Source organism: Zootoca vivipara, chromosome 13 (assembly GCF_963506605.1).
Source record: "Zootoca vivipara chromosome 13, rZooViv1.1, whole genome shotgun sequence".
In the NCBI taxonomy this organism is placed as follows: Eukaryota; Metazoa; Chordata; class Lepidosauria; order Squamata; family Lacertidae; genus Zootoca; species Zootoca vivipara.
In genome coordinates this window covers 16,301,418-16,327,240 of record NC_083288.1, presented here as the reverse complement: position 1 = coordinate 16,327,240, position 25,823 = coordinate 16,301,418, and the positions used below count along the sequence as shown (strand labels likewise).

Below are 25,823 nucleotides of genomic sequence, written 5' to 3'. Positions count from 1 at the left end.
TGGCTGGGAGAGTAGGGATCGTTTGCTGGATACTTGCTGGGTTAAGACTTTTGAGAAACGCTTCACTGTCCCCTCCTGTGCAAATATCTCAGGCTAGATCATAGGGGTTAACTTTGAAAGAGACATCACTTATCAGAGCAGAGATTCCCTGGAGGGAGTGAAGGGTGCTCTTCAGCTGGCAGAAGACCAAACTGAGTTCACGTGGCTAAGTGTTTTGTAGCTAGCCAGATTGGGGTTGGAAGAGGGCTGTGCTCTGGCTTGAGTGGGTTTGAAAATGAGTGAACTGAAGCAGAAGGCGATTTTTTTGCCCAAGGATGCCAGAGAATTGTGTCTGGGCTGGGAAGAACGGTCAACTCAGAGGGAGCAATAAGGCAATCCTCCTGGAGTTATGCAGGTGGGAAGGGTGTAGCTCAGTGGTAGAGTATCTGCTTTGAATGCAGAAGGTCCGAGTTTCAACCCCTGGTGTCTCAAAGTAAGGCTGGGAAGATTTCTACCTGCTAGTTATGTAAGATTTCCTGGGAAAGCCACTGCCAGCCAGGGCAGATAGTACTGAGCTAGATGAACCAATGGTTTGACTCAGTGGGAGGCAGAATTCTAAGCTTAAGACATTCTGGTGCCAGAAGCAGAATGTTCAAGCAGTATTCTTTGCTCTCCCCCTTTCCATGGCAGTAAACATTTAATGCTATCCAATTGGGGTGGCTGCCATGTGGTTCTCCCTGCCCCATTGGCTGTGCTAGCTGGGGCTGATGGGAGTTGTAGTTTAAAAGCATCTAGAGGGCCACCCATGAACTCGGTAACTGATCAGCTGCTGCCCTTTCATGGGTATTATCACCAATATCTGAAGCATGATCTAGGCTGCCCTGCCAGTAGGGAGTCAGTCCTAGAGATGGGGGGGAAAGGTTTGGCTGTGCTGCACTCAACTGCCCTCTTGGGAGGGACACAGAAGCAGAAGAAGAGGACAGGCTTGGCATTTACCGCCTTGTGATTAATGGAAGAATGGCTTGGGGCTGAGTCTTGGAAGAAAAGGGAGAGCTCTCATAGGATCTGCATGCAAGGCAGATGCTCTACCAGTGAGCTATTGCTCACAACAAAACAAAAGTTATGCAAGCATTTACACCTTTGTTGTAGCCTAAGAAATTAACATGTGTCTGCCCCCATCCCTTTCACTGTGGATTGTCAGCAAAATGAAATATAGCCACCTAATGAAAGGGGATCCTATAAAGAGGGGCAAGATGGATGCTGACAACTCCTTTGCTTCTGCCAGTTGTATCCTGGAGATGTATTTACAGTCCCCACCCCCTCAATGCGCTAACAGTGTTCCCTATGATACCCTGATTCAGAAGTGGGTGGCTGATGGCGTTCCCTTATTTATCCCCTGCTCTTGCCATTTGGGACCGGGCCGCTCTGGGTATGTTCCACTGTGTGCTCCAACAGATGTAACCCAAGAACGCATTGCTGTGATTTCATGGGGGCATCTTCATGCCAGGGCCTCTTTGACTCACAGAAGGGTAGCGGCGTGTGACAAGGCAGAGGGAGAGGGGAGTAAAAAGGAGCACAGGAGGGTAGGGGGGGGGACTGTTTCTTCCTGGACGGACTGCGCCCTCAGCCAACCAAGCAAGGAGCAGGGCAAAAGGGTGTGTCTGTTTGTCTAGCTGTCTCCTTGCGACCGAGTTCACGTGATGCCCCCTTATTTTCTGCCCTGCCATGTGCTCCACCGGCAACCCACTGTGACTTGCCCCATCCCAGATTTAACCACAGCTGTCTTTCTCCTCCAGTCTCCTCTCTAAAAGTGATGCGAAAGGTTCTCTCTGTACCCAGTGTACTGTCTTTGGGTTCGAAAGCCAAACCAGAGACCGGCGTTTGGGCTAATTGGTATTTTGGGTTTTGCTTTTGCAGAGCCTTCCAGTTAAGACAATGAGGTGCAGGGCTGAGTCAGGTCGGGGTGTGGGGATCGGTCACTTGGATAGGTAAGGTGGGTCACACTTGGGTTACGAGACGTTTGCTGGGGTTTTCCGAGTTGCCCATAGGCCCCACGCCATCTAGCAGTTCCGAATTGGGCACAGTATGGGGGGTATCCCCATGGTGATGATTCTCCTTGAGGTGGGCTTTCTCCCGGATAGCGGCAGGGGCAGGGGAGGGCGGTGGGCTGTATGGGCAGGTGGTTATGTGAATGTACTGCCCTGTCTCCTCGCACTCTGTCTCACGGTGGTAGAAATAGCTGAAGTTGGAGACAATGACAGGCACCGGAAGGGAGATGGTGAGCACTCCAGCGATGGCACACAAGGAGCCTACAATTTTGCCACCTACAGTCTCAGGGTACATGTCGCCATACCCCACGGTCGTCATGCTGACCACGGCCCACCAGAAGGCCGCAGGGATGCTGGTGAAGCTTGTGCCTTCGTGGTCAGCTTCTGCAAAGTAGACAGAGCTGGAGAACAGGATGACTCCAATGAAGAGGAAGAAGATAAGCAAGCCAAGCTCCCTCATGCTGGCCTTGAGTGTCTGTCCTAGGATCTGCAAGCCTTTGGAGTGCCTGGAGAGCTTGAAGATCCGGAAGACCCTCACCAACCGGATGACCCTGAGGATTGCCAAGGACATGGCAGGCTGGCCCACGCCCCGCTGGCGGGCAAATTCCGTGCCAAGGGCTACAAAGTAGGGGATGATGGCCACGAAATCAATCATGTTCATGACGTTCTTGAAGAAGGCGGGCTTACTGGGACAGGCGATGAACCGCACGAGGAGCTCAAAGGAGAACCAGCAGATGCAAATGGTCTCAACGATAAAGAAAGGGTCTTCAGAATGGGACTTTTGTGGTGGCAGGTGATGTACTATGCTGCTGTTCAAACGGTGATGAACCATCTGTGGAAAGCAGGAAGGGGTGGGAGAAAGAGAGAGACGTTAAGGCATGAATGTGTCAATATGACTTATTAAATCAGAAAGTGTTCACAAAACTATCTATCTGCGGCACAGCGAGAAATCTGGCTGTCATGCTGGACTCAAATATGATGCTTATTACCAAGCTACACTGCTCATATGTTTTTTTCTGATTTTGGTTTTGTTTGAAATTCTTACTCTGTTTCAACAGAAATATAACAAAAAATATATGTATAGTACAAAGCATTAGGGTCAAGGGAAAGTGTTTAGTCCACTTCTTCAAAGTAAGATGCAAGTACTTGCATCTTGGATATCCAGGGTATATACAAAATATATCCAGGGTATATACAAAATATACCCTGGATATATTTTGTGCCATTCTGTCAGCCTTTCCCCAAAGACCACTGCATCGCCTCCTCAAACACAGAAAACTGAAACAAAGCCTTCCTGCCTTCTTCACAATTTCCAGTAACACAATCACAGCTAAAACATACAATTCACATCACTACCATAGCATTCACACTAGTTCTGTGACAAGGGCTGTGGTCGGTCTCCATTGGAGCAGATGGGGCATCTGTCCATGGTACTACTGAAGGATGCTGATGGGAGTGCCAAGGAAGCTGTATCTTACACTACAGCAGGCGTAGCCAACGTGATGCTCTCCAAAGGTGGTGGACTGCAATGCCCATCAGCCCCAACCAGCATGGTCAATGGTGAGGGAGATGATAGGAGTTGCAGGCTAAAGCACCACATTGCCTACCTCTGCCTGACAGGCTGTGCTGTTTGGGTGGCAGCAGCATGTTCACAGAGCCAGCCTACAAGCATTCACAGTTGTGCTGCTGCACTACGGTCTGTCTTGGTAGTGCCAGGCAAATCCTTCCACATAAGTATCATAGGTGATCTCCTGCTACTTTAAAGCCCTAAATGGCTTAGGCCCCAAATATCTGGAAGTCTCCCTTCTTCCAGCACTATTGGGTGTTAAGATCAACAGAGGGGCCTGTTTGGTAGTTTCACCATCCTCAGAAGTTCACGGGTTGGTGGCCCAAGAGGGAGCACTCTTTCGTAGCCCCCAAGCTATGGAATTCCCTCTCCACAGAGGTGCATCTGGCACCTTCATCTGTTGAAGACACACCTCTTTACCTTGCTTTTTGACACCTGAACATGGGCATAGCCAGGATTTATGTTAGGGGGACAGAACCTCAGGTTTTTTAAATGGATTTACTTGATTTGGGGGGGCAGCTTCCCCCCACCCCCTGGCTATGCTCATGTACTCAAGTAACAACAACAACAACAACATTATTTATACCCCGCCCATCTGGCTGGGTTTCCCCAGCCATTCTGGGTACCTCCCAACGGAATATTAAAAACATGATAAAACATCAAACATTAAAAACTTCCCTAAACAGAATTTGCCTTCAGATGCCTTCTAGAAGTCAGATAGTTGTTTATTTCCTTGACATATGATGGGAGGGCGTTTCACAGGGCAGGCGCCACTACCGAGAAAGCCCTCTGCTGAGATATATATTGTTAGAGGTTTGTAGGTGCTAGAGCAGGGGTCAGCAAACTTTTTCAAGCTGGTCAACTGTCCCTCAGACCTTGGTGGGGGGCTGGACTATATTTTGGAAAAAAATATGAACGAATTCCTATGCCCCACAAATAACCCAGAGATGCATTTTAAATAAAAGCACACATTCTACTCATGTAAAAACATGCTGATTCCAGGACCATCTGCAGGCCAGATTTAGAAGGCGATTAGGCCGGATCCGGCCCCTGGGCCTTAGTTTGCCTACCCATGTGCTAGAGTTTAATTAAGGCTTGGAGTACTAAAACTGGGAAATAGCCAGACTCATGTGTCCTTAGGATAGATCCATGCGTGTCCTTAGGATAGATCCATGCGTACTACAAGCTTCCAATCCTTTAATTAGCATATGTGCAAGACTAATGAAGTTAACTTCCTAAACTGTGTATTAGACACCTCGCCAATCCCTTAATGTTAAACATGTGTTAGAAAGTAATAACCCTTGAGATGATAGCCTGGAGTAATGGGTCGTTCACACAAGAAGATCAAAGGAAGTGGGGCCTCTGTTAAAATAGGCCAGTGCTTAGGTTAGGGAGGAGAGTAGGATGGGATGTGACTTTGGAAGCGAGGCAAGATGCAGAGCACAGAGCAATGCTGCTGCTGTGGCTTAGGGGAGAAGCAGGACCTGCATGGAATGCTGATGCTCTGAACCTCTCTATGGCAGGTTCAGGTTGTGTATATGGGTAAATAAAACATATAACATAAAGACACCACAGTCTCTGCTGTTCCTCATTGTCCAAAAGGAAACAGAGACCCTTGTAAGTGTGCTTGAAACTCCCTGGAATCTCAAACTGCTCAGAAATTGAGGGTGGCGTGTAGGAAACAATACTTACTACTACTACTACAGTACTAGCCTTTATTGGCACAAGGTGTTATCTTGCTCGAAATCCATTTTAACTGTGTTAAATTGTATTTTTGAAATTAATCTTGGACCTCATGCTGAAAGGCAGGTAAGAAATCTATTGTTGTTGTTCATTATTATTTTACTTGGAAACCATCCAAAGCTACTTCGGCAGGAGGAGAAAAGCAACAGGCGCAAGCTGATTTTGGGCGGCGGCAGCAAAAAAGAGCAACTTTGACCTATAAAAATAGGGAAAGCGGAAAGGAATGAAATCAGGAGGAATGAAAAATGTGGAGCTAGGTCTAGAACACTAAAAAAAAAAACTTTGCTCAGCAGATTTAATTATGTCACTGCCCCCTACCATCCTTTCTTCTTTTCCTAGTTTAGAAACTACATTCCACTGAATGCTTCATAATCCACCATATCAACACCGACTAAGTACACAAAATATAGCTCATGACTCCCTCCCCCCCCCCACACCAAGAATCCTGGAAATTGTAGTTCCCCCACATAGCTGCAATTCACAGCACCCTTTTAAAACTACAGTTCCCAGGGCTCTTGGAATGTGTGTGCATGGTGTGTATGCAGAAACTGAGAAAATCTCACTTCTCCCAAAAGACTTCCTCAACTCCCCCCCCCCCATATAATTCCTGTTCTGTACATGACACCACTGTTACACAATTTTTGCACCACAGAGAGCAGCTCAGGCTGTGCTTTCATGTTGTACTCCATGACATCTGACACACCCCATCCTGCAGATGACCTCTTCATGGTTGTTCAGAAGATCAAATAATGGGGAAGCCAGGAACAGAGGTGGGCATGTGCATGGTACAGAGATTGGTGGGTTACAGGCATTGATTCTTGGCCATCACTGTGAGGTGCTCATTCATACATGCAGAGATGACAGAGTATAGTAGCTAAGAGACTTGGCTGTGAATCAGGAAGGAGGAAAGGGGAAGGGGAATTCTGTTCAGATTTTAATCCAAACCTATCATTTAAATGGCATAATAATAATAATAATAATAATAATAATAATAATAATAATAAATTTATACCCCGCCCATCTGGCCGGGTTCCCCCAGCCACTCTGGGCGGCTTCCAACAAAATATTAAAATACAGAAATCCATCAAACATTAAAACCTTCTCTAAACAGGGCTGCCTTGAGATGCCTTCTAAAGGTCTGGTAATTGTTGTTCTCTTTGACCTCTGATGGGAGGGCATTCCACAGGGTGGGTGCCACTACCGAGAAGGCCCTCTGCCTGGTTCCCTGTAACTTGGCTTCTCGTAGCAAGGGAACCGCCAGAAGTCCCTCGGTGCTGGACCTCAGTGTCCGGGCAGAACGATGGGGGAGGAGACGCTCCTTCAGGTATACTGGACCAAGGCCGTTTAGGGCTTTAAAGGTCAGCACCAACACTTTGAATTGTGCTCGGAAACGTACTGGGAGCTAATGTAGGTCTTTCAGGACCGGTGTTATGTGGTCTCGGCGGCCGCTCCCAGTCACCAGTCTAGCTGCCGCATTCTGGGTTAGTTGTAGTTTCCGGGTCACCTTCAAAGGTAGCCCAACGTAGAGCGCATTGCAGTAGCCCAGGCAAGAGATAACTAGATTATGCACCACTCTGGCGAGACAGTCCGCGGGCAGGTAGGGTCTAAGCCTGCGTACCAGATGGAGCTGATAAACAGCTGCCCTGGACACAGGGCATAATAAACCTTCTCATATGCAAACCAAAACACAGCTAGCCTTCAAAATTTGCACTTCCTTGAATTTTGCATTGCACTTTTTCAACCAAATAGTGTGCATAAAAATTCATACATTAGTGAAAAGAAATACAAGAATGTTTACTTAAAGGTGTACATCAGGCAAAATTTAATACGAAAATGTGAATATCAAACAAATGTGGAAGATTGGAAAATGGGAAGCCAGAATGGGCAGATTCATTCTAACTGCAGGTCCCTGGTTGGAATCCTGCTACTGACACAAACCCATAGGCAAGCCACATTCTCAGCATTTACAACCCCCTCTCTCTGCATCTGTAATGTGGAAGACAATAACACTGACATGGCTTAAAGCAGGCATGGCCAAACCTGGCCCTCCAGCTGTTTTTGGGACTACAACTCCCATCATCCCTAGCTAACAGGACCAGTGGTCAGGGATGTTGGGAATTGTAGTCCCAAAACAGCTGGAGGGCCACGTTTGGCCATGCCTGCCTGAAAGGGTTGTTGTAAGGAATGTAGCTAGACACATACAGGAAGCACTTTGAACACTTACAAGTTGTATACTGGTGTTAAATATTATTTTATTAGTGTTCACCCTGAATGCTTCAATTGAATTAAGTTGAATGGACAGCACATATTGTTCTGAATGGATGGTATTTGGTTTCTAATGCTTTGGAATTGAAAAGCAATGCAGTATACAGAAACGGTACATTCCTTTACTGTAGTGATATGCATACACAAGAGAATGAGAAAGATGGAAATGCTATTTATTTTTGTTCTTTATAAGTTGGCAAGTGTTCTGTTAAACAACTGAGGTCTCCTGTTCTGCTTCCACAGCTGGCCATTTCCCATCCTTGCTGGAAACAAGCTATTTGAGGGAATCAAAGCAATTTGAGGGAATCTGTGAAGAACAGATGAAAGTAGTTCTGGATACGTTTAGCTCAGTGAAGAGAAAATTCTGGCTGTGTCACGATTCCTTTAAAACACGTTCAAAACACACACACACACCCTGCCCAACGGTTCTGGGCACTGTCATTTGTTAAGAGTTGCTGGGAATTGTAATTCTGTGAAGCGCAAATTAGAGTGCCCAGAATTCGGGAGGGGGGGCACAAATGTACTTTGAATGTGTTTTAAAGATATAGTATGTATGTAGCCACAGGGTAACTGTCTTCAAATATCTGAAGAGCTTTCAGACAGCAGATGGGAACAAACTTGTGGAAACTGCAAAGAAGCAGATTTTGGCTAAGCATTAGTAGAACATTCCTCACGGTAAGAGCTGTTTGACAGTGGGACAAACTGCCTCTGGAAATGGTGAGATCTGGTTTACTGGAGGTATTTAAGCAGAAGGTAAATACAGTGGTACCTCGGTTTATGAACACAATTGGTTCCGGAAGTCTGTTCATAAACTGAAGCGTTTATAAACTGAAGCGAACTTTCCCATTGAAAGTAATGGAAAGTGGATTAATCCGTTCCAGATGGGTCCGCGGCGTTCGTAAACTGAAAATTCGTAAACTGAGGTTCCACTGTAGCTGCATCTTACAATGTAAATCCTGAATTGAGCATGGGACTAGTGTAGATGGCCTCGACGGTCCCCTCTAAAGCTTTATGATTTAGACTCCTTCTGAAACTCTAAGATTCTGTTACTTGGGCTGCATACACACCATACATTTAAAGCACATGGCTTCTCTCAAAGAAACCTGGGAGTTTTGGCTTATTTAGATTGCTGGGAATTGCAGCACTGTGAGGGGTAAATTACCGTTCCCATGATCCTTTGTGGGAGCAAGTAATCTACTTTGGGGGAAACCACATGGATCCACAGTGGGGTAGGGAGAGAAGGGTAATATCAAAATGTATATATTGCCCATTGGGAGCAGGGGCACACACCAGCTTAGCCTATATATTCTCAGGGAGAATCAAAGCTGTTTCTAAAGTCTGGAGAAAGGCCGAATGTCAAGGTCAAACACCCCTCCCAGCTCTGTCCTCTGGTCAGCTCTAATTTCCTGGCTCGCTAATTTTGACTCCTGTTCACTATGTAAGAAGACTTATTTGCTTTGCAAGCAAGCGAGGTGTGTAGTGGGTTAACGGGAATTCTGTCTCAGATCTGTTCGGACTCAGAATAGCCTCTGGACTAGGTCAGTCTGTCTGATGCCCATGTGTAGAGAGCATACTTAAGAGCTGCATTCAATGTTAAGCATACTCAGAGCATGTTTTAATGAACATGACTACCATGCGTCCATTCATTTCAGTGGGCCTCCCCTGAATAGAACTTCGTTGCTTCACACTGGCTTAGATGCAAGCAAGGCTTCTTTACATTTGTGGTGGAGAGAACCCCGGCAGTCTCCAGAAAAATCCTTCATTTTCCATGCAACCTGTGTCGATTCCTTGGTGCCTACTGTTCTCTGGACAGCTCAGAGTGGAATCAGTTCAGCTGTCAAGTAATCTCTAATCCAGCTATTGGGGAGCCTCATATTTACTTCACTCTGGTCTACAGAGGGAACTGTATCATTTGTCTTTAGAGACCACTCTCTAAAACCCATAGCACATCCTACATACTAATAGTGAACGCATTCTCCAAGCTAGATCCTTATCCATCCAAAACAGCAGCACCCCCATGCAAGAGGGAGACATCAACCAGTTTAGGGCATCTCAACAGTTTGCAAAAGTACAAAAAAACTTTTGGGGGGGAATCCTAAAGGTGGAGAGAGAAAGCCCAGTTACAGCTTAATCTGTGGCAAATGTTGAAATTTTTCGTAGGGGAACAGTTAGGGCCAGAGGTGTCAGTTTGCGAGGGCAATGAGGGGGGTAATGTTGCACATGTGATGCCCCAACATTTTGACATCATGTGCATGAGCTTCCTGGGCTTTGGGAAGGAGGCACCAGTGTGTTGGAGGGCAGAGGGTACATGCAGCTAATACTTGGGAGGCTTGGCAATAGCCTGGTACTGTCCCAATTCACACCATACAGTATTTGGTCCAACAGGAAATTAATTAAATGACACAAGCCTTCTGCCCACATTTGCCCTGGAGGAAACAGGATTGAAGTTGCCTTTCTTCTGCAATTTTATTATCCATTCTAACTCCTTAGAAGGCACAGACTTAAGGCTTAAATAAAACAAATAATCTGTGTTAGGCTTCATGTAGAGGATCAAATCCTGCTGCTATTATGAGATTATACAGACATATTGATCCTACTGATTTCCACCAGGGGAGTTCCACTGCATTTAGCCTCTCCTTGATTGCAATGCACATATTTCTATACTAATTTAGAGTGTAGAAACTGTGCACAGCATTTATGGGCCTGATTTAAGGTGCTCACCCTAGTGTTTAAAACTCTGGATGATTTAGGTCCCGAATATCTGAAAGACCGCCTCCTTCCCTACAAATGCTCTCAGAGGTTAAGATCAACAGAGGTTCACCAGACACATTAATTTTAGAGCTTTTGTGGTGTGCTGAATTCATGGGAGGGGGAAGTGATGTACTTTAAAGGTATGGTGTGTATGCAGCAATTTGATGTCATTTAAATGATGCCATAGGTGGGCTGCCTCACCCTTTCTGAATTGTAGGGCTGGTCTAGTTTGCCCTATAGCCACACCAGCAAGCCAAATGCTGGTTCCCATCATGCCTGAGGTGTTCTGCCTGCATTTAAAAACATGAACAGTATTTTAAACAGCCATATAATATCGATCCTAATATTATGAAAACAGTTGAAAACTCCTCTGGGAACTGGGATAGGGATTTTTCAGAGCTTATTATGTGACAGAGAAAAGTCTATTGAGTATTTAATGCTAAGGGCATCCTTGAACTGGCCTCAGAATACTTAAGACATTAAATATTGTCTTCCTGGGCTCTTGACGGTTTAAGTCAATAGTTACAACATGAAAAGGGTAATTCACAAAGCTCCTTCCAGATCTGGAAAAAGGGTGCTTCAGCCAAGGTGAGAGGAGGGTGAAACTGAAGGCGCTTCCAGACTGTCAGCATTTGGGGATGAGATTCAATTGCATATCAGCACATTCAGATTCAGCGATTAAAGTTGAATTGCAGCTCTTGCGCAACAAAACCCCTTCCTCTCCCCCCCCCATCAGACTTTTTGCAGGAAGGAAAGTGATAAGGAAATGTACTGGAGAGTGTGGGGTAACATTTGCTTGTTGCAATGTTGCCTAACCTCTCCACAGACAAAACTGAATGAATGCTCAATAAACAGATGACATCACCTCATCTCCCAACACAAACTTTCTGCAAACAAATCAGGATGAAGGCTTGATAAACAGGTCATCTAGGAAGCAACTTTAGCCTCAAACATATGGAAGTCCTTCACATTTCAGAGGTCATCATGGCCTCACGAGAAAAGAGGCGAAACAAACTAAGGAGACTTCCAGATTGTCACCATTTTCAGGTAGTATTCAATCACGTCCAGGTAAATTCAGGTTGCGGAATTATAGTTGATTGGGAGGTCTTGTGCAGCAAACCTGTTTCCTCGAGAGATTTGACTTTTGGGGGAATGCACTGATGGGGGAATGCACTGGAAATTGTGGAGTAACACTAGCATTGACACAATATCATTTAACTTCCTCGTAAACAAATCAGAATGAATGCTCCATAAATAGCCAACTTTCTCTAATCTCTACTGCAAACAAATCACGATGAATGTTCAATAAACAATTAACCTAACTGCAATCCAAACTGAGGCCACTGCAACAAGCCTCATCATGGCACAAAATCAGAGAAGCAAAGGATGCAACAGAGGCATGTATACACTGTACACAGAAAACACATTGAAAGCACATTACTTCCACCCAAGACTCCTGGGAACTGTAGTTTGTAAAGGGTGGTTGGAATTATTATTATTATTATATTTAAATCCCACCTTTTCTCTTGACCAGGACTCAAGGCAACCTACGGATTAAGTAGAAATATCTAAAACGTTTGGGGGGGGGTGGGAGAACCATCATTAAAAAGAATTAAACATTAATAGAATTAAAACAATACATACGATCCATTAAAATTAGTAGTTCTGTGAGGGAATAAACTACAGTTCCCAGGATTTATTGGTGGGTCATGTGCTTTAAATGTACGGTGTGTACATAGCCATAGAACTGAAACAAAAATCAAACTGAGCTGAATTTTCAATTCCAGATCACCAACCTCAACATTTGAGTTTTAGGGATGCTTTTGAATGTTAATCACACACCAGTAAATGTTAATTGCACTGGTTTTAGGTATGAGCTTGCTAAATTTACTATGCCTTATTTTTGTTTGAGTGGCTCAAAAGAACTGCTTTGGTCCTGCTCAGGTTCACCTTAACAACTAAATATACATTGCTCTTCAGTTAGCTATGTGTATATATGTGTATATTAGGGGTGTGGGAAACTCCTACTCAAGGGAACTAGCTTGGCACAGCAATAACTGTACCTTAGTTTAACCCCCCCGCCGGCTGCCATCAGGGCATTACATAAAACGGCTCTGCTGAATATAGTTCCAAGTAATTAGCCTGTGGTGTTGATGGCTTTCTAGACAGTGGTGCTGACCAAAATAAGACAACAAACGCCACAAGATATGTCAGCTTCTCAGTTTCCGAGGGGATGGGGGAGTGCTGGGCTTAAGACTGTGAAAGGAATATCTTGTGAGTGACCTGTATAAGGGTTAACTGTGTCTTGTGCAGGGAAAACAGCCACCTACTGGCTCTGTGTACCCCTTCAGGAGAAGGAGTCCCACAATGGGCACACAGAGAACCCTATATTAAATTTGCAGGAGAGGGCTTTGGTCCAAGCAGTTATGAAACACCACTTTTTAAGTATAACTTAAACCTCGTGTCCCCGTCCCTTCGCTCAAGCTACTTACATTTTGCATAGCTGATCCCATACTACATAAAACAGTAACAGAAGACTTCTGGAACTTTACAAACTTTAAGATATCGCACTCACACACACTTTCCCCCTGTCAATAATAGGAAAAGCCTTGCGGATGTTTTAAAAAGTTTATCACAATTTTATACTTGTTCTAATCCTCTTCCCCCTTCCGAAAGGCCTGTATTTGATACATTTTGCTATATTACACTGTGACTAAATCAGTAATAAATACCGGTAGCTACTCCATTTTTTAAACAGGCTGCGTAAATATGAGCTAGTTACTTGTGTTCGGTCTTACCTACTTCTTCAGGTTGTTGTGAACCTAAAATGGAGATGGGGAAAGAACCACGAATGCTGCCCTGAGCTCCTTGGAGCAACCGGTTTGGTTGCGCTGGGTGCAGAGCCTTGGGGGCACTGCAACATTGATGTGGAATGGAAGGCAAGAGGAGTGGGGGGCATCAAATTTTGGCATCACTGAAATTTGAGAACCCAAGGTCCACCACTGCTTGGAGGAAGGGTATGTGGAAACATATATATGAAATAAAAATAATCTTATAAGATAGGGCTCTAAAAGAGAGTGGGTTGGATCCAGACTAAGTTAGTCACACTTTAGTTTTGTTGAAAACATTGGGAGGTTTGTCATGTCCAATGCCCCACTGATTTCAGTGAGACAGGGATGGGCAACCTGCAGCTCTCTTGATGTTGCTGGACTCCAACTCCCATCAACCCTATGCTGATGCGAGTTGGAATCCAACAACATCTGGCGGGCCACAGGCTCCCCATCACTAGACTCAAGCTTGACTAACATTGTCTGGATCAACCCCAGTTATTCACCTGGGTAAATGTCTCTGGGTTTCCTGCAGCTCAGTTCCCAAGAGACTGTGGTCGTATTCTGATTTTCCAAACCCACATGCAGGCCAATGTGTTCTCACAAGCAATCACAGAAACAGTCTCAACCCCCACAACTCACCTAAACCCCTGCTCTGTTTTTTTCCACCACACCAGGCACTGTACAAGCCTGTTTTTTATCCCCCAGTTCAGTCCATAAACCCAGAAGAACCCCCAACCCTGAGCCCCCCAGTTTAGACAGCTGCTCCACCAACACCCCCACCATGGGGTTCTCCAGGGACTTTCTCAGCCCTGGCACCTGAGATCCTTTAACTGGGGATGCCAGGATGGGTTGCGGGACACCCTGCATGAAAAGCATGTGCTCTACCACCAGGATCCAGCCCCTCCCTGCATTAGTCAGGGGGTGGACAGGGCCCTCTGAGTTACCAGATGCATATATATGTATGATGAGCATCTCTCAACACTCAGTCTGTTCACTTCCTTGAAATTCAGATCTTTAAATTGCCCAAGATCAGCATGTGGCTCCAAAACCCTTGATTGTTTGCACATGTGACACTTAAATTGTTGGGCTGGGGTTTTCTTTTTGCATTTGCCACATCTGTCATTTGTATTTTCTCTACAGAACATGCATTTTTAAAGAAGTCTGTCTTCCCCTTTCCACCAAACAAAGTTATACATAGAGTAGACCCATTGAAAGCAATGGTCCTAAGTTAGAGACATGTCCATTGAGTTTAATGGGTGTACTCCCAACAACATCCCGATATGTACACTAATAATACAAAAGGCTCAAAAGTGATTTTAGTGTCATGTGCAAAACTACTTCAATTTAGCTATTCTTTCCATCCTGTTCATATAAGGTGCTGTATTGTACACACACTGGGTTGTATCCAAGTAAGTATCCTACTCAGAGTAAGTCCAGTGAAATTAATGAAACCACAGTAACTTAAAAAGATAAAGGTAAAGGACCCCTGGCAGTTAAGTCCAGTCACGAATGACTCTGGGGTTGTGGCGCTCATCTCGCTTTACTGGCAGAGGGAGCCGACGTTTCTCCGCAGACAGTTCTTCCGGGTCATGTGGCCAGCATGACTAAGCCGCTTCTGGCGAAACCAGAGCAGCGCACGGAAAGGCTGTTTACCTTCCCGCCGGAGCAGTACCTATTTATCTACTTGCATTTTGATGTGCTTTTGAACTGCTAGGTTGGCAGGAGCTGGGACCGAGCAACGGGAGCTCACCCCATCGCGGGGATTCGAACCGCCTCCCTTCTGATCGGCAAGCCCTAGGCTCAGTGGTTTAGACTACAGCGCCACCCGCATCCCTGAAACTAACTTAGTCATGCCCATTAGTTTAAATGGGTCTGCTCTGAGTTTGACTAAAGTTGGATGCAACCCATTTACCTAGAAAATTAAGCCCCACAGAACTGAGTGGGGCTAACTTCCAAGTTGACACGATAGCATTGCGCTGCATGAGCGAATATCTACCCTCTGTGAAATGTGTCTGTTCAACCTGCAGTTCATCTTGTAGTAAAGTAAGTGACCACGTGATTGCTCACAATGCAACTCAGTTACAGCTTGCCCCACATTTAAAATGTCACTGAAACCTTTGAAAGAGGTTGGTGTTATTGACACACTCAAGGCATGACAACCACATTCAAAGCACGTTCGTTGCCTTGAATAATTGTGGGCACCATAGGTTACCCCTCAGAGTCACAATTCTCAGCAACTCTTAACAAACAGCCACGCCCAGAAATCTTTCGGGGAAAGAATGTGCTATGGATGTGCTTTAAAGGTATTATAGTGTGTACATAGTAGTCTTTAGTCACATCCACACTGTGCATTTAATTTAAAGCAAGTCGCTCCCCACAGAGAATCCTGAGAACTGTAATTTGTCAAGGGTGCCAGGAATTGTAGCTCTCCCGGGGGGGGGGGGGTAAACTAATGTATGGTGTGAATACATTTGTGTTAAAGTACACAGCAATATAAGAAAGATGGGGACCAGAGGAAAGAAAAGGAGGGAGAAGGATAGGGGAAAGGGAACATATATAGGAGACTAGATTGCATATCTGTTTTTATTTTATTTATTTTAATCTTTTATCTTTCTCTCTATTTTTATTTTATTTTCTGTAAAGTAGGTGTGTGTGTAGTAAGTTTTGCAATGTGTGGTGTGTATATTGTACTGTTGTTTAAGTTAATGTTGATTGTTTAATAAAGGTTTTTCTAATAAAAAAATAGAATGCATTTCTGTAATTCCTCTTGGATATGAATAAGGTGTAAGGGAGGGATACATTGGCTGTGTTCACACCGTTACATGCTGTTTTATCATTTATTTTTGTTTGTTTTTACTTGATCTCATTGCTGTTGTGAAGCAGGTCATAGTCAATAAAAGGAAACATAGAACATAAAGGAAGCCAGCCGCCTTATACCAAGTCTGACCACTGGTTCATCCAGTTCAGCAATGGCCTGGTTCATACAACACAGTAAGTTAAACTATCGCTTGCAACTGTGTGGGCTCTTGGAGTGGAGCTCTTAGCTGCTTTGCTTCTCCCTAGACCTTTTTTAATGCCACACTCGGCTAAGGCAAGGTTTGCCTTTGCATGTCATCCAAACGAGGACTCGGGGTTAAGCTCTCTCACCAGTGTTCAAAATTCCCCAGGTGCCAGGCACGTTTTGCAACTGGCGCGGACCCAGTTGTGACCACGGGGAGTTCTCTGGATACCAGGTTGGCAACCGACATCTCTATCTGGCTGACCCCTTTTCTTAAGCAAGTATGCAAAAGAGCGTATTTATTGTATTTATATGCCACCTTTTCCTCCAAAGAGTACACGGTTCACCCCCCTCCTCAGTTATTCCCTACAATGACCCTGTGAGGTAGGTTAAGTGGCTTGTCCTTCCAGAAGACCCCTCAAACACCTATCCAGACATTCATTAATTTCTAGGTTAGATTTTCCTTTGATATCCATGAGGACTAGAAACAAATGGGTGTGGAGATGTTCAGGATTTTGCTTAAAGGTTTTAATCATAGCTGCTGTCTCAGAACAGAAAGCCAAATTTTCATTGGTAATTGAAATGAATGCTTACTTCCATTAAAAGGAGTCAAAACCTTTTTTGGCAAAGATGTATGATTTCTTGTTGGAGTGGTATACAAAAGATGAGTTGACAAAAGAAGTGATGATTAAATGGGCAAAAGATTTGGGGCATAATATTGAATATGATGCGTGGTTGAAATTATGGAATCAAACTTTAAGATTTACAGCATGTACTGCCTTGAAAGAAAATGTATATAAGATGATGTACAGATGGTATTTAACTCCAGTTAAATTAGCTAAAATGTATAGAATGAGTGACAAAAGTTGCTGGAAATGTAAAGAGAAAGATGGTGAATTTTATCATATGTGGTGGACATGCGAAAAAGTTAAAAGATTTTGGGAAAGTTTATATAACGAATTGAAAAAGATGTTTAGATATACTTTTCCAAAAAAACCAGAAGCATTTTTGTTAGGAATAATGGGAGGAGAGATTAGAAAAGAAGATCAAACATTGTTTATGTATGCAACAACCGCGGCTAGGACTTTGTTAGCCCAAAAATGGAAATTACAGGAATTACCTACAATTGTGGAGTGGCAGACAAAAATGATGGACTATGCTGAACTTGCTAGATTGACATGCAAGATTTGTGACCAGGGGGAGACAAGGTTTCAAAAGGACTGGAGTAAATATGTGGACTATATGGAGAAAAACTGTAGATCGTTAAAAACTCTCGCAGGATTAAAATAAACCTTACGAATTGACCAATATGTCAAAAAAGGAACTGCAAAAAGGGAATTAACAAGAAACCCGCATGAAGGGAGGGGGGGAAGTCATAGCTCGGCGGAGCAAGGTAAAAGATGTGAATATAAGATTTTGTATAAAAGATTGGTTTTGTTAATTTGTTGAATTTGGAAAATTGGAATAAAATGTATTTTAAAAAAATAATAAAAGGAGTCAAAACCTCACCTCAATGAAATATGGAACTGTTCTCAATTAATCACTTAAAAGCAAGAACACTAATGTAGTAAAAACTTTTCATCCAGGCAGAAGGGGAAGAAAAACCCTTCCAAGCTGCATTATGCACCAGGTATCTCATCTCCATGGCTAAAGAAGCTTTTGTCATTTGCAAATGATTGGCTCAGCTACCATATATAGCTGGTGACCATCAGCATTTTGGCATCTGAGGGGGCTGGTATCAGCAACAGAATATTCTCAAACATTGCAGCTGCTCTGCAAGGGATGTGAAAAGTCGGTTTGACTAGGCACTTCAGGACTGATGGAGAAAGCAGAGGTGGAGTGCTGGCTAATCAGACAGATTATAAAGACCAAGGGGTGGGGGAGCTAAACATAGGAAGCACAGAGGAAGGGTGAATGAAAGAAGAGATCATAGGAAACTGTCTTATATGAAGTCAGAGAGTCACTATTGGTCCATCTAGCTCAGCATTGCTTTTTTGATGCATGGCAATGGGTCTCTGGCATTTTAGACAGGGTTCTTCCCTAGTCCTATGTGGAGATGCTAGGAATTGAACCTGCAACCTTCTACATGAAAAGCAGGTGTTCTACCACTAAGCTATGGGCCTTCATGCAAAGAAAAAAGAAGTTTTCTGAGAAAGAGCGACCTGAAAGAAGTATAGATGGAGAAGACTGGAGCCTGAGAGAAAGGTGGTGGGGCAGGGAAGGAGGACAAAGAGAAGTATAGCTAGAGACCATACTGTAACTGTTCACAGGCTCCAAGGACAGAGGAGGCTGGGGCTGTTGAACCATGGGGGCAATCCTATGCAAGTATATTCAAAAGGAAGTCCCGCTAAGTTCAGTGGGGCTTACTGCCTACAAAGGCTGCAAGTCTATACAGCACAATTACCTGGGAGCAAGTTCCATTGCACTTAATGGGCTTGCTTCCGAGTAGACATGCATAGCATGTCAGTGTTAGTGCCCAATTACACCCATCTGCCAATTTTGACGGCTCCTTCCTTGCAAGTGGGTTGGGGGAAATGTACAAAACACCAAGTTTTATTGTAAAACTCCCCTAATTTAGGTTCCAGAATTTAAAAAGGGCCCAAAGAGAACAGGTTGCTCTGAAAGAAGAAAACGGCTTCTCTTTGCAAAATGTTATTGGAAGGTGGCATTGGGACGCAGCTGTTTCTATTGGTGATGTAGATGCTTCCATGCTTGCACCGAAACAGGTATCAGGTAAGGGTGATATCAGGTAAGGGTCTGTGTGATGCAGTCCATTGGGCTGTCAATGATGTGGAGGGGCAGTGGGGGCTCTGCATGGCAGCGTGCCCCATAGGGATTTCCCTCTTGGCCTCAGAAGCCAGGTCCTTTTGGCCTTTAAAGCTAGATACATCACATCAATTATCTCCTGTTGCCTCTGCTCATCCTGCTGCTGTCAGGATCCCTTGATAGTGAACACAGCGCCAAGGGTGTTAATCCAGCCCACCTGCTCATGCCCCCTCCCACCCACCCCCACCTCCCACTGCTGCGGAGCCAGCAGCAGGTTAACACCAGTCACACCAGCAGGAAGGCAGGCGCCAGAGAAATCTTGCTGGACAGCCAATTAGGGCACCTAGGCTATCTCTGAGGGGATGGGGATTTGCAAGGTATGAGCAGAAAGTTTTTAGGAACGGTGCATGGTGGTTATAAAGAGGATGGAGGTAGACAAATCAGTCAGATTCAGGCTGTGTACATGCTCCCATTTACTTTGTACCCAGTGTGCTCCCACCAATGATTTGGGAAGTGGTGTGCACAATGTCAGCCACAATCCATATCTATCCTGTCATTTCTTATGAAATACTGCATATAGATGTGTGCCCCCCCCCCCACAATCCAAACAAAATTTGCTCTGCATTGAGAAAAAGAACAAACTGGCTGCATTTTAAGCTGGTAACGTACATATGGCTGTTGTGTTGTCATTTTTTTAGTTGAAAAGGGGAAAAAATCATTTGGTACTATCAGTTGGATCCAGATTCAGTTAGCTGTACTTGGGTCCCATTAAAATCAATGGGACAAGTTAGTTACAAAGTCCCATAGATTTCACTGGGAATTAAACTTTCAGTACAACTAACTGTTGTAAACTGCCCCAAGTGATGTGTAAACACTAGAAGGGTGAGGTATAAATCCTTACGCAAATTAATCAATAAATGCTTCCAACCACAGCAACGGTGTTAGTTTTCATCACTGAACAGAGTCTTATGTTTTGAAATAAGCCATCATCTGCCTGATCATGTGAAGGAATTTGCTTAGATCAATTGAAGGACCAGAACTACCAGACACAGGACTGAAAAAGAGCACACTCCATTTGAGAAATTCATTTGCTGTGTTGTGCAATGTTCCAACAAGAAAACAAGAAGAGCATGAAGTTAGGAAAGAGGAACCTATGGCCCTCCAGATACCGTCAGATTCTAACTCCCATCAACTGCCAGCAACCATGGGCAATGGTCACGGATGATGGGAGTTGTAGTCTTGATGCAAATACAGATAACTCTAATTCAACCTTCTTCAGTTAAATCTAACTAAATAGTCACGGCTCCCTCTCCCACATGCTGCCATACAGCTGAGTCCACATTCATCAAGGGTGATGGGTCTAATCCCCCTGCAAAGTTAAACACCCACCACACATACACTCTATTTCAATTCCTGCAGAGAAATACGACAGCTGGGAGCCAGAACTCCAGAGTCCTCTTGGAAAGTGTCTAGTGGTTTAGAGTAAACTAACTGTGGGACACAAATGCATGTAACTATGACGACCTTTAGCAAATCATCTCAACTTTGACAGTGGACATTTTTTGCCTGGATAAATACCGTAATAGGGAGAATAGGAAGCTTAACCCTATCTCAGCCCAATGTTTTCCTGCCACAACTTCCCAGTTTTATCTGCCCACTACCAGTAATTTCCCTGCTGTGATTTCTCTCTGCCAAATACTTCTGCAGTGTTTTGAGTGCATGTTTCTGAAGGTCTAAGAGGTTTGAAATGGCTCCCTAGAAAGGAGGTTTAATGGGTCGAGAGAGAGTGGAAATCAGGAGTCTTACATTCCATCCCTATCACTTAACTTTTGTACAGCTACAAATTACACAGGCACACATGAACTTATTTTTTGGTCTCAGTGCTGGATGAGTGGTGATGGGAGGGCCTAGGTGGAAACATCTGGGAGAAGAGACTGTAAGGGAGAATTGGCAAGGAGAGGAAGAGTTAAGCACCCACTTCCTGTCCACCCATACTTGCTTCCAAACATCTCCCATCTCCATATTAATGATAAAGGGACAAATATAGGACTGGGAACTCCATGATATGCAGTCTTGGGGGAGGGGGAATAAATTTGTCACATCCATACCATACAATTAAAGTACTCTTATGCCACATTAACAAGTCATGGTTTCCCCCCCCCCCCAAATATCCGGGGAACTGTAGTTTGTTAAGGGTGCTGGGTATTGTAGCTCTGTGATGGTGAATCATTCCCATCATTATTTGGGGGATGCCGTGATTGTTAAAGTGCTTTAAGAATGATTTCAATCTATGGTATAGATGTGAGCAGAGAAGAGAGAGAGAGAAAGAGATCAGAAACAGGACTCAGCTATCTCTGGTACTTCCGTGTAAAATATTTTGTTATGGCCAAGCTCTCTAGTCAGCGGTTATTTCTAATAAGCTAAGATATTTTGCTGCCTGATGGGAAAAGCAGCAATTGGTGTTCTTCAGCTCAAGGTGTATAATGCCCAAAGCCAGTGAAGGTATTTTGGTACTTGAGGCACAAAATCCTAGAAGCGCACTCTTCCTGGGTGGCAAAAATACAACAGAGATAATGAAAGAATAATTTATATGATGCCCTTTCATGATGCCCCAAATCACTTGCCTGAGGTGGCTGCTTCACTCTACCTCAAAGCATAAACTGCTGAGCTCTGTTTGAAAGCCATATCTTCCAACCTGGAATCTCTTAGTCATAGAATCCATAGCTGCCAAGTTTTCCCTTTTCTCGCGAGGAAGCCTATTCAGCATAAGGGAAAATCCCTTAAAATAAGGGATAACTTGGCAGCTATGCATAGAATCATAGAATCATAGAGTTGGAAGAGACCACAAGGGCCATCCAGTCCAACCCCCTGCCAAGCAGGAAACACCATCAAAGCATCCTTGACATATGCCTGTCAAGCCTCTGCTTAAATACCTCCAAAGAAGGAGACTCCACCACACTCCTTGGTAGCAAATTTCACTGCCGAACAGCTCTTACTGTCAGGAAGTTCTTCCTAATGTTTAGGTGGAATCTTCTTTCTTGTAGTCCCTAGCACATAGGTTATGCTTGCTTATTGATGTGGGAAATGCATTCTACACAAGTTTTAGAGATGAGCCTTGGCTCAACATAGTCCCTCCCTATTCCCAGGATAATGGAATCTTTCTGTTCTTCCTAAGTCACCTGATCTAATCATAACACACAGGGATCTTACTAGCCACTGTTATAGGATTACTCACACCAAAAACCTGTAGCACCCAGCTTCCATCCACCACTGCAGTTCTTCTCTTTTGCAGGGTTCCTTAAAGATCCTACCACATGGATCCAATTTTTTTGACCAGTTTCACACTGGCATTCCTGATCTCCAGGTCTAAGGCTCCACCTGCACTATAAATGTAAAGCAGTATCATACACTTTAAACAGCCTTGGGTCATCATCGTCCCCGCCAGCCCCAAATCCTGGGTACTGTAATTTGCTACGGGTGCTGAGAATTGTTAGGAGACCCCTATTCCCTTCACACAGAGCTACAATTCCCATAGTCCCTTGGGGAAATGGATTGATTGTTAAATCACACTGGGAACTAGAGCTTTCTGAGGGGCATAGGGAATCTTCCAACAATTATCAGTACTGTACTCTTAACAAATGACAGTTCCCAGGATTCTTTTGGGGAAGCCATGGCTATTTAAAGTGATATGCTTTGAATGCACAGTGCAGATGGGACCTACATCCAATCAGCCAATATGTACTGAGTTACATTCGGTACAATGGATTTGTTGCTGCAAAGCAAATCCAGTGGTCATGGAAGATGAACAGGACATAGTCTAGTAAAGAGTGAAAACAGTGTGTCCATTCCACAGCATCAGAAGATTGATTAAAACCACCCAGCAGTGACTGGGGGTTGGAAATATCACACAGATGATGGAGGCACTGGAGATGGCAGGCAACATGATTTGGGGCTTCTGAAGATTTGCAGTTTGGGGCTGTAGACTAGAAAAAGCATCTTTTCATAACATTAAACCTCCAAGTGTGAATTCGTGCAAATGTTTCTCCCACTGCTACAGGATTGTTTCCGGTCACTTCCCAATAGACACACATGTGTAGGTGGTACATCGGAAGGGCCCAAGGTATGGTGAGGTTGTGGGCCCATCAACATTAATCTCCATCTGTATTGAAATGGGACCCTTCCCACTATCCTTTTCTACATGTATTTGTGGCTAGAGGATGGCAACCAAAGCTGTGTGAATCCACCTTTACTACCCTTCTCAAAGGTGTTCAGGTTGCCTCTAAAATAAAAAGAGAAAATGCTAATAATATGAAAGCATGGCACGCAGGGTTGTGGGATGTATTTTGTTGCTAAGACATTGTTCCACAATTCCAGGATGTCATAGCCTCACAGGAGATATACTTACCAATCCATAATATTATAGCTTGTGATTTATCCCTATTTCTGCGACTTTCATCTTAATGATGGCCCTGAGAGGTTCTAATATGGACATATATCTCTGAGGGATAGTAGGGGAGGGAGAAGAGAATGCTGAAGTTCTTCCCCAAGATTTCACTTATTTGACTCATCAGTAGTATTTTGAATTGCCTCCTGTTTCTTCCAATACTAGGCAGCAGCCCCCAATATTCACAGCAGGTCATATGCAACTCCCACTATAAAGCTTCTGCAATTACAGGTAAGAAACAGTTTATTAAGGGAATTTATATTATGTGATATTGGGGCCAAGATAGAACCTTGAGGGTCCATAGACTGAATACTTGCCCATTTCCCTATCACTCTTTACAACGAGACATCCTAAATCTCAGGTTTCCAAGTGAAGGTAGTGTGGTGAATGGGAAATAGAAAGAACGGTTCAAAAAATAAAATATGAAAGTCACTTTTGACATTTTTCACACGTAAAATTCAATATTTGCCATCATTTGATTCTCCCTCTCCTCTGCCTGTGAAAAAATACCCTTGAATTTTAGTGGAACTTTAGTGGAACACGACCTTGGTGGTAGTGGTGGTAGATGAGTATTTCCAAATCTCAGTGGTGAAATGTAGGTGATAAAACCTAAAAGCAGGACTCATATGAGAGTTGTACAAAATGTGGAAACTTTGAGAAGGCTTAGTTGTAATCTGACAATTTTGAGGGATAGGAAATGAGAACACCTTTTAATGCCACTGGCTCCAGGATGTTGGGCTCAGGAATGGCACCTTCAGTGCCCGCCCCACTGGGAGAGAACTCTCTGATACCTGACCTTCTTGGTTACTCTGCACAAATTGGAAATGGTAGCATTGCTAAGGTGGTGGGCCCTCTGCTGGACTTGGGGCCCTGGCAGAGGTCCACCCTCTGGACCTCACCCTGATTTGGAACCTACTAAAAATGTTATGGCAGTGCCACTAAGGGAAGACAAACATTGGAAGCAAGTGCAGAAAAAAAAATCAATGTAGAGCTAGTCACTCACCGGCAACGACATGTCCCTCTCATCTCGAAACTCAGGAAGGGTCTCCAGGCAGAAGATCACAATAGAGATGAGGATGACCATCACTGATATTATTGCGATGATGCGAGCAGCCTGGGAACTCTCTGGATGCTCAAAGAGCAGCCACACTTGCTTGAGAAACTCCCTTTCAGGCATGGGCTGCTCTTCTTCCTTAATGAAGCCCTCATCATCGCGGAATTTGGTGAGTGCCTCCTCCCCTAGCTGGTAGAACTTGAGTTCCTCCAGGAAAACATCAATGGGGACGTTGGCTGGTCGTCGGAGCCGCCCTCCCGATTGGTAATAATACAAGATGGAGTCAAAGCAGGGTCGGTTGCGGTCAAAGAAGTATTCACCACGCAGTGGGTCATAGTATCGCACACGGCGCCGTGGGTCACCTAGTAGGGTGTCGGGGAACCTGAGCAAGGTCTTCATTTGGGTTTCGAAGCGTAGGCCCGAAACATTTATCACCACCCGCTCACAGCAGTCCTTGTGCCGACACCCCCCGCCGTTGGCAATGGGTTCATTGTCCCCTGCTGTTGGTGGCAATAGCTTCTCCATCATGGCAGGTTTGCAGCTACAGTGATCCTAGCATGAGGTCAGGAGCCATGAGCTGGACTTCACCCTGATGCCCTCTCCCTCTCCAGAGAATGGTTTCTGGCTGTTGAGCTATTCTGCCCACTTCTCAATATCAGTTCGCTCACGCCGTTATCTGAATCTCAGATGGCATCTTCTCTCTCTTACTTTCCTGCTGTTCTAGCTCCCTTTCCTCTCCTTTCACTGATCCACTCCTTACTTCAAGCATATTTGACCTCGCTTCTGGCTTGATTCTCTCTCTCTCTCTCTCTTTCTCATTTGCTTATTACCCCTTCCCTACTTCACACCATCTCTTTCCTTTCTTGGCATGAACTTGCTTTCATAATGCCAGTCTCCTGCCACTGACACCCATGTGCCACCTCCCTTACTCTTCCCCTCTTGCTCCGCTGCATTCAAGCTTCCTCTGGCTTTCTCTCTGCAAAGGGGTTAGACCCACAATCTAGATCCCCCTCCCCACTGCCCTTCTCTATGTCCCCTTTCTGAGAACACCCCTGCCTACTAGTGCCAGCGTCCAAGGTTTCTGCCTGTAAACACTTTCCTTAGACCTAGAGGTATCAGGTTGCCCAGGACGGTACAGACTCTTGGTCCCCTTGCCAAAAAAAAACCAGCACCGCCCCCGTACACTGATGAGAGGAGGGGAGAGCTAAAAATAACTGGAATGGCGGTGACATAGGGGCAGGCAGAGTGCCCGGGGCAGAGAAGGGGGTGGGCAGGGCACCTTCAAGATGGTAGGGAGGCCTGCCAGCCAGAACTCTTGTGCTGTCTAGAAAGAAGGAGTGGTGCTTCTGCCAGAATGCCTGGGTCTCTGAGAACAGA

The 25,823-nt window shown here is 44.6% G+C and overlaps 1 protein-coding gene across 1 annotated transcript; it reads right to left on the bottom strand.

Moving 5' to 3' along the window:
* Positions 1 to 25,495, bottom strand: KCNA7 (potassium voltage-gated channel subfamily A member 7). The gene is made up of 2 exons (XM_035135946.2): positions 24,396 to 25,495; positions 1 to 2,859 (listed from the first exon to the last, which is right to left on the bottom strand). The coding sequence occupies exons 1-2, from the start codon at positions 24,972 to 24,974 to the stop codon at positions 1,978 to 1,980; spliced, it is 1,461 nt and encodes a 486-aa protein (XP_034991837.1). The 5' UTR covers positions 24,975 to 25,495; the 3' UTR covers positions 1 to 1,977.
* Between the last annotated feature and the right edge of the window lie 328 nt (positions 25,496 to 25,823).

Coding starts and splice junctions, on each gene's coding strand:
- KCNA7 (XM_035135946.2), bottom strand. CDS start 24,974: ATGATGGAGAAGCTATTGCCACCAACAGCAGGGGACAATGAACCCATT. Junction 2,860..24,395: donor AGAGGGACATGTCGTTGCCG/GTGAGTGACTAG, acceptor TGCTTTCCACAG/ATGGTTCATCACCGTTTGAA.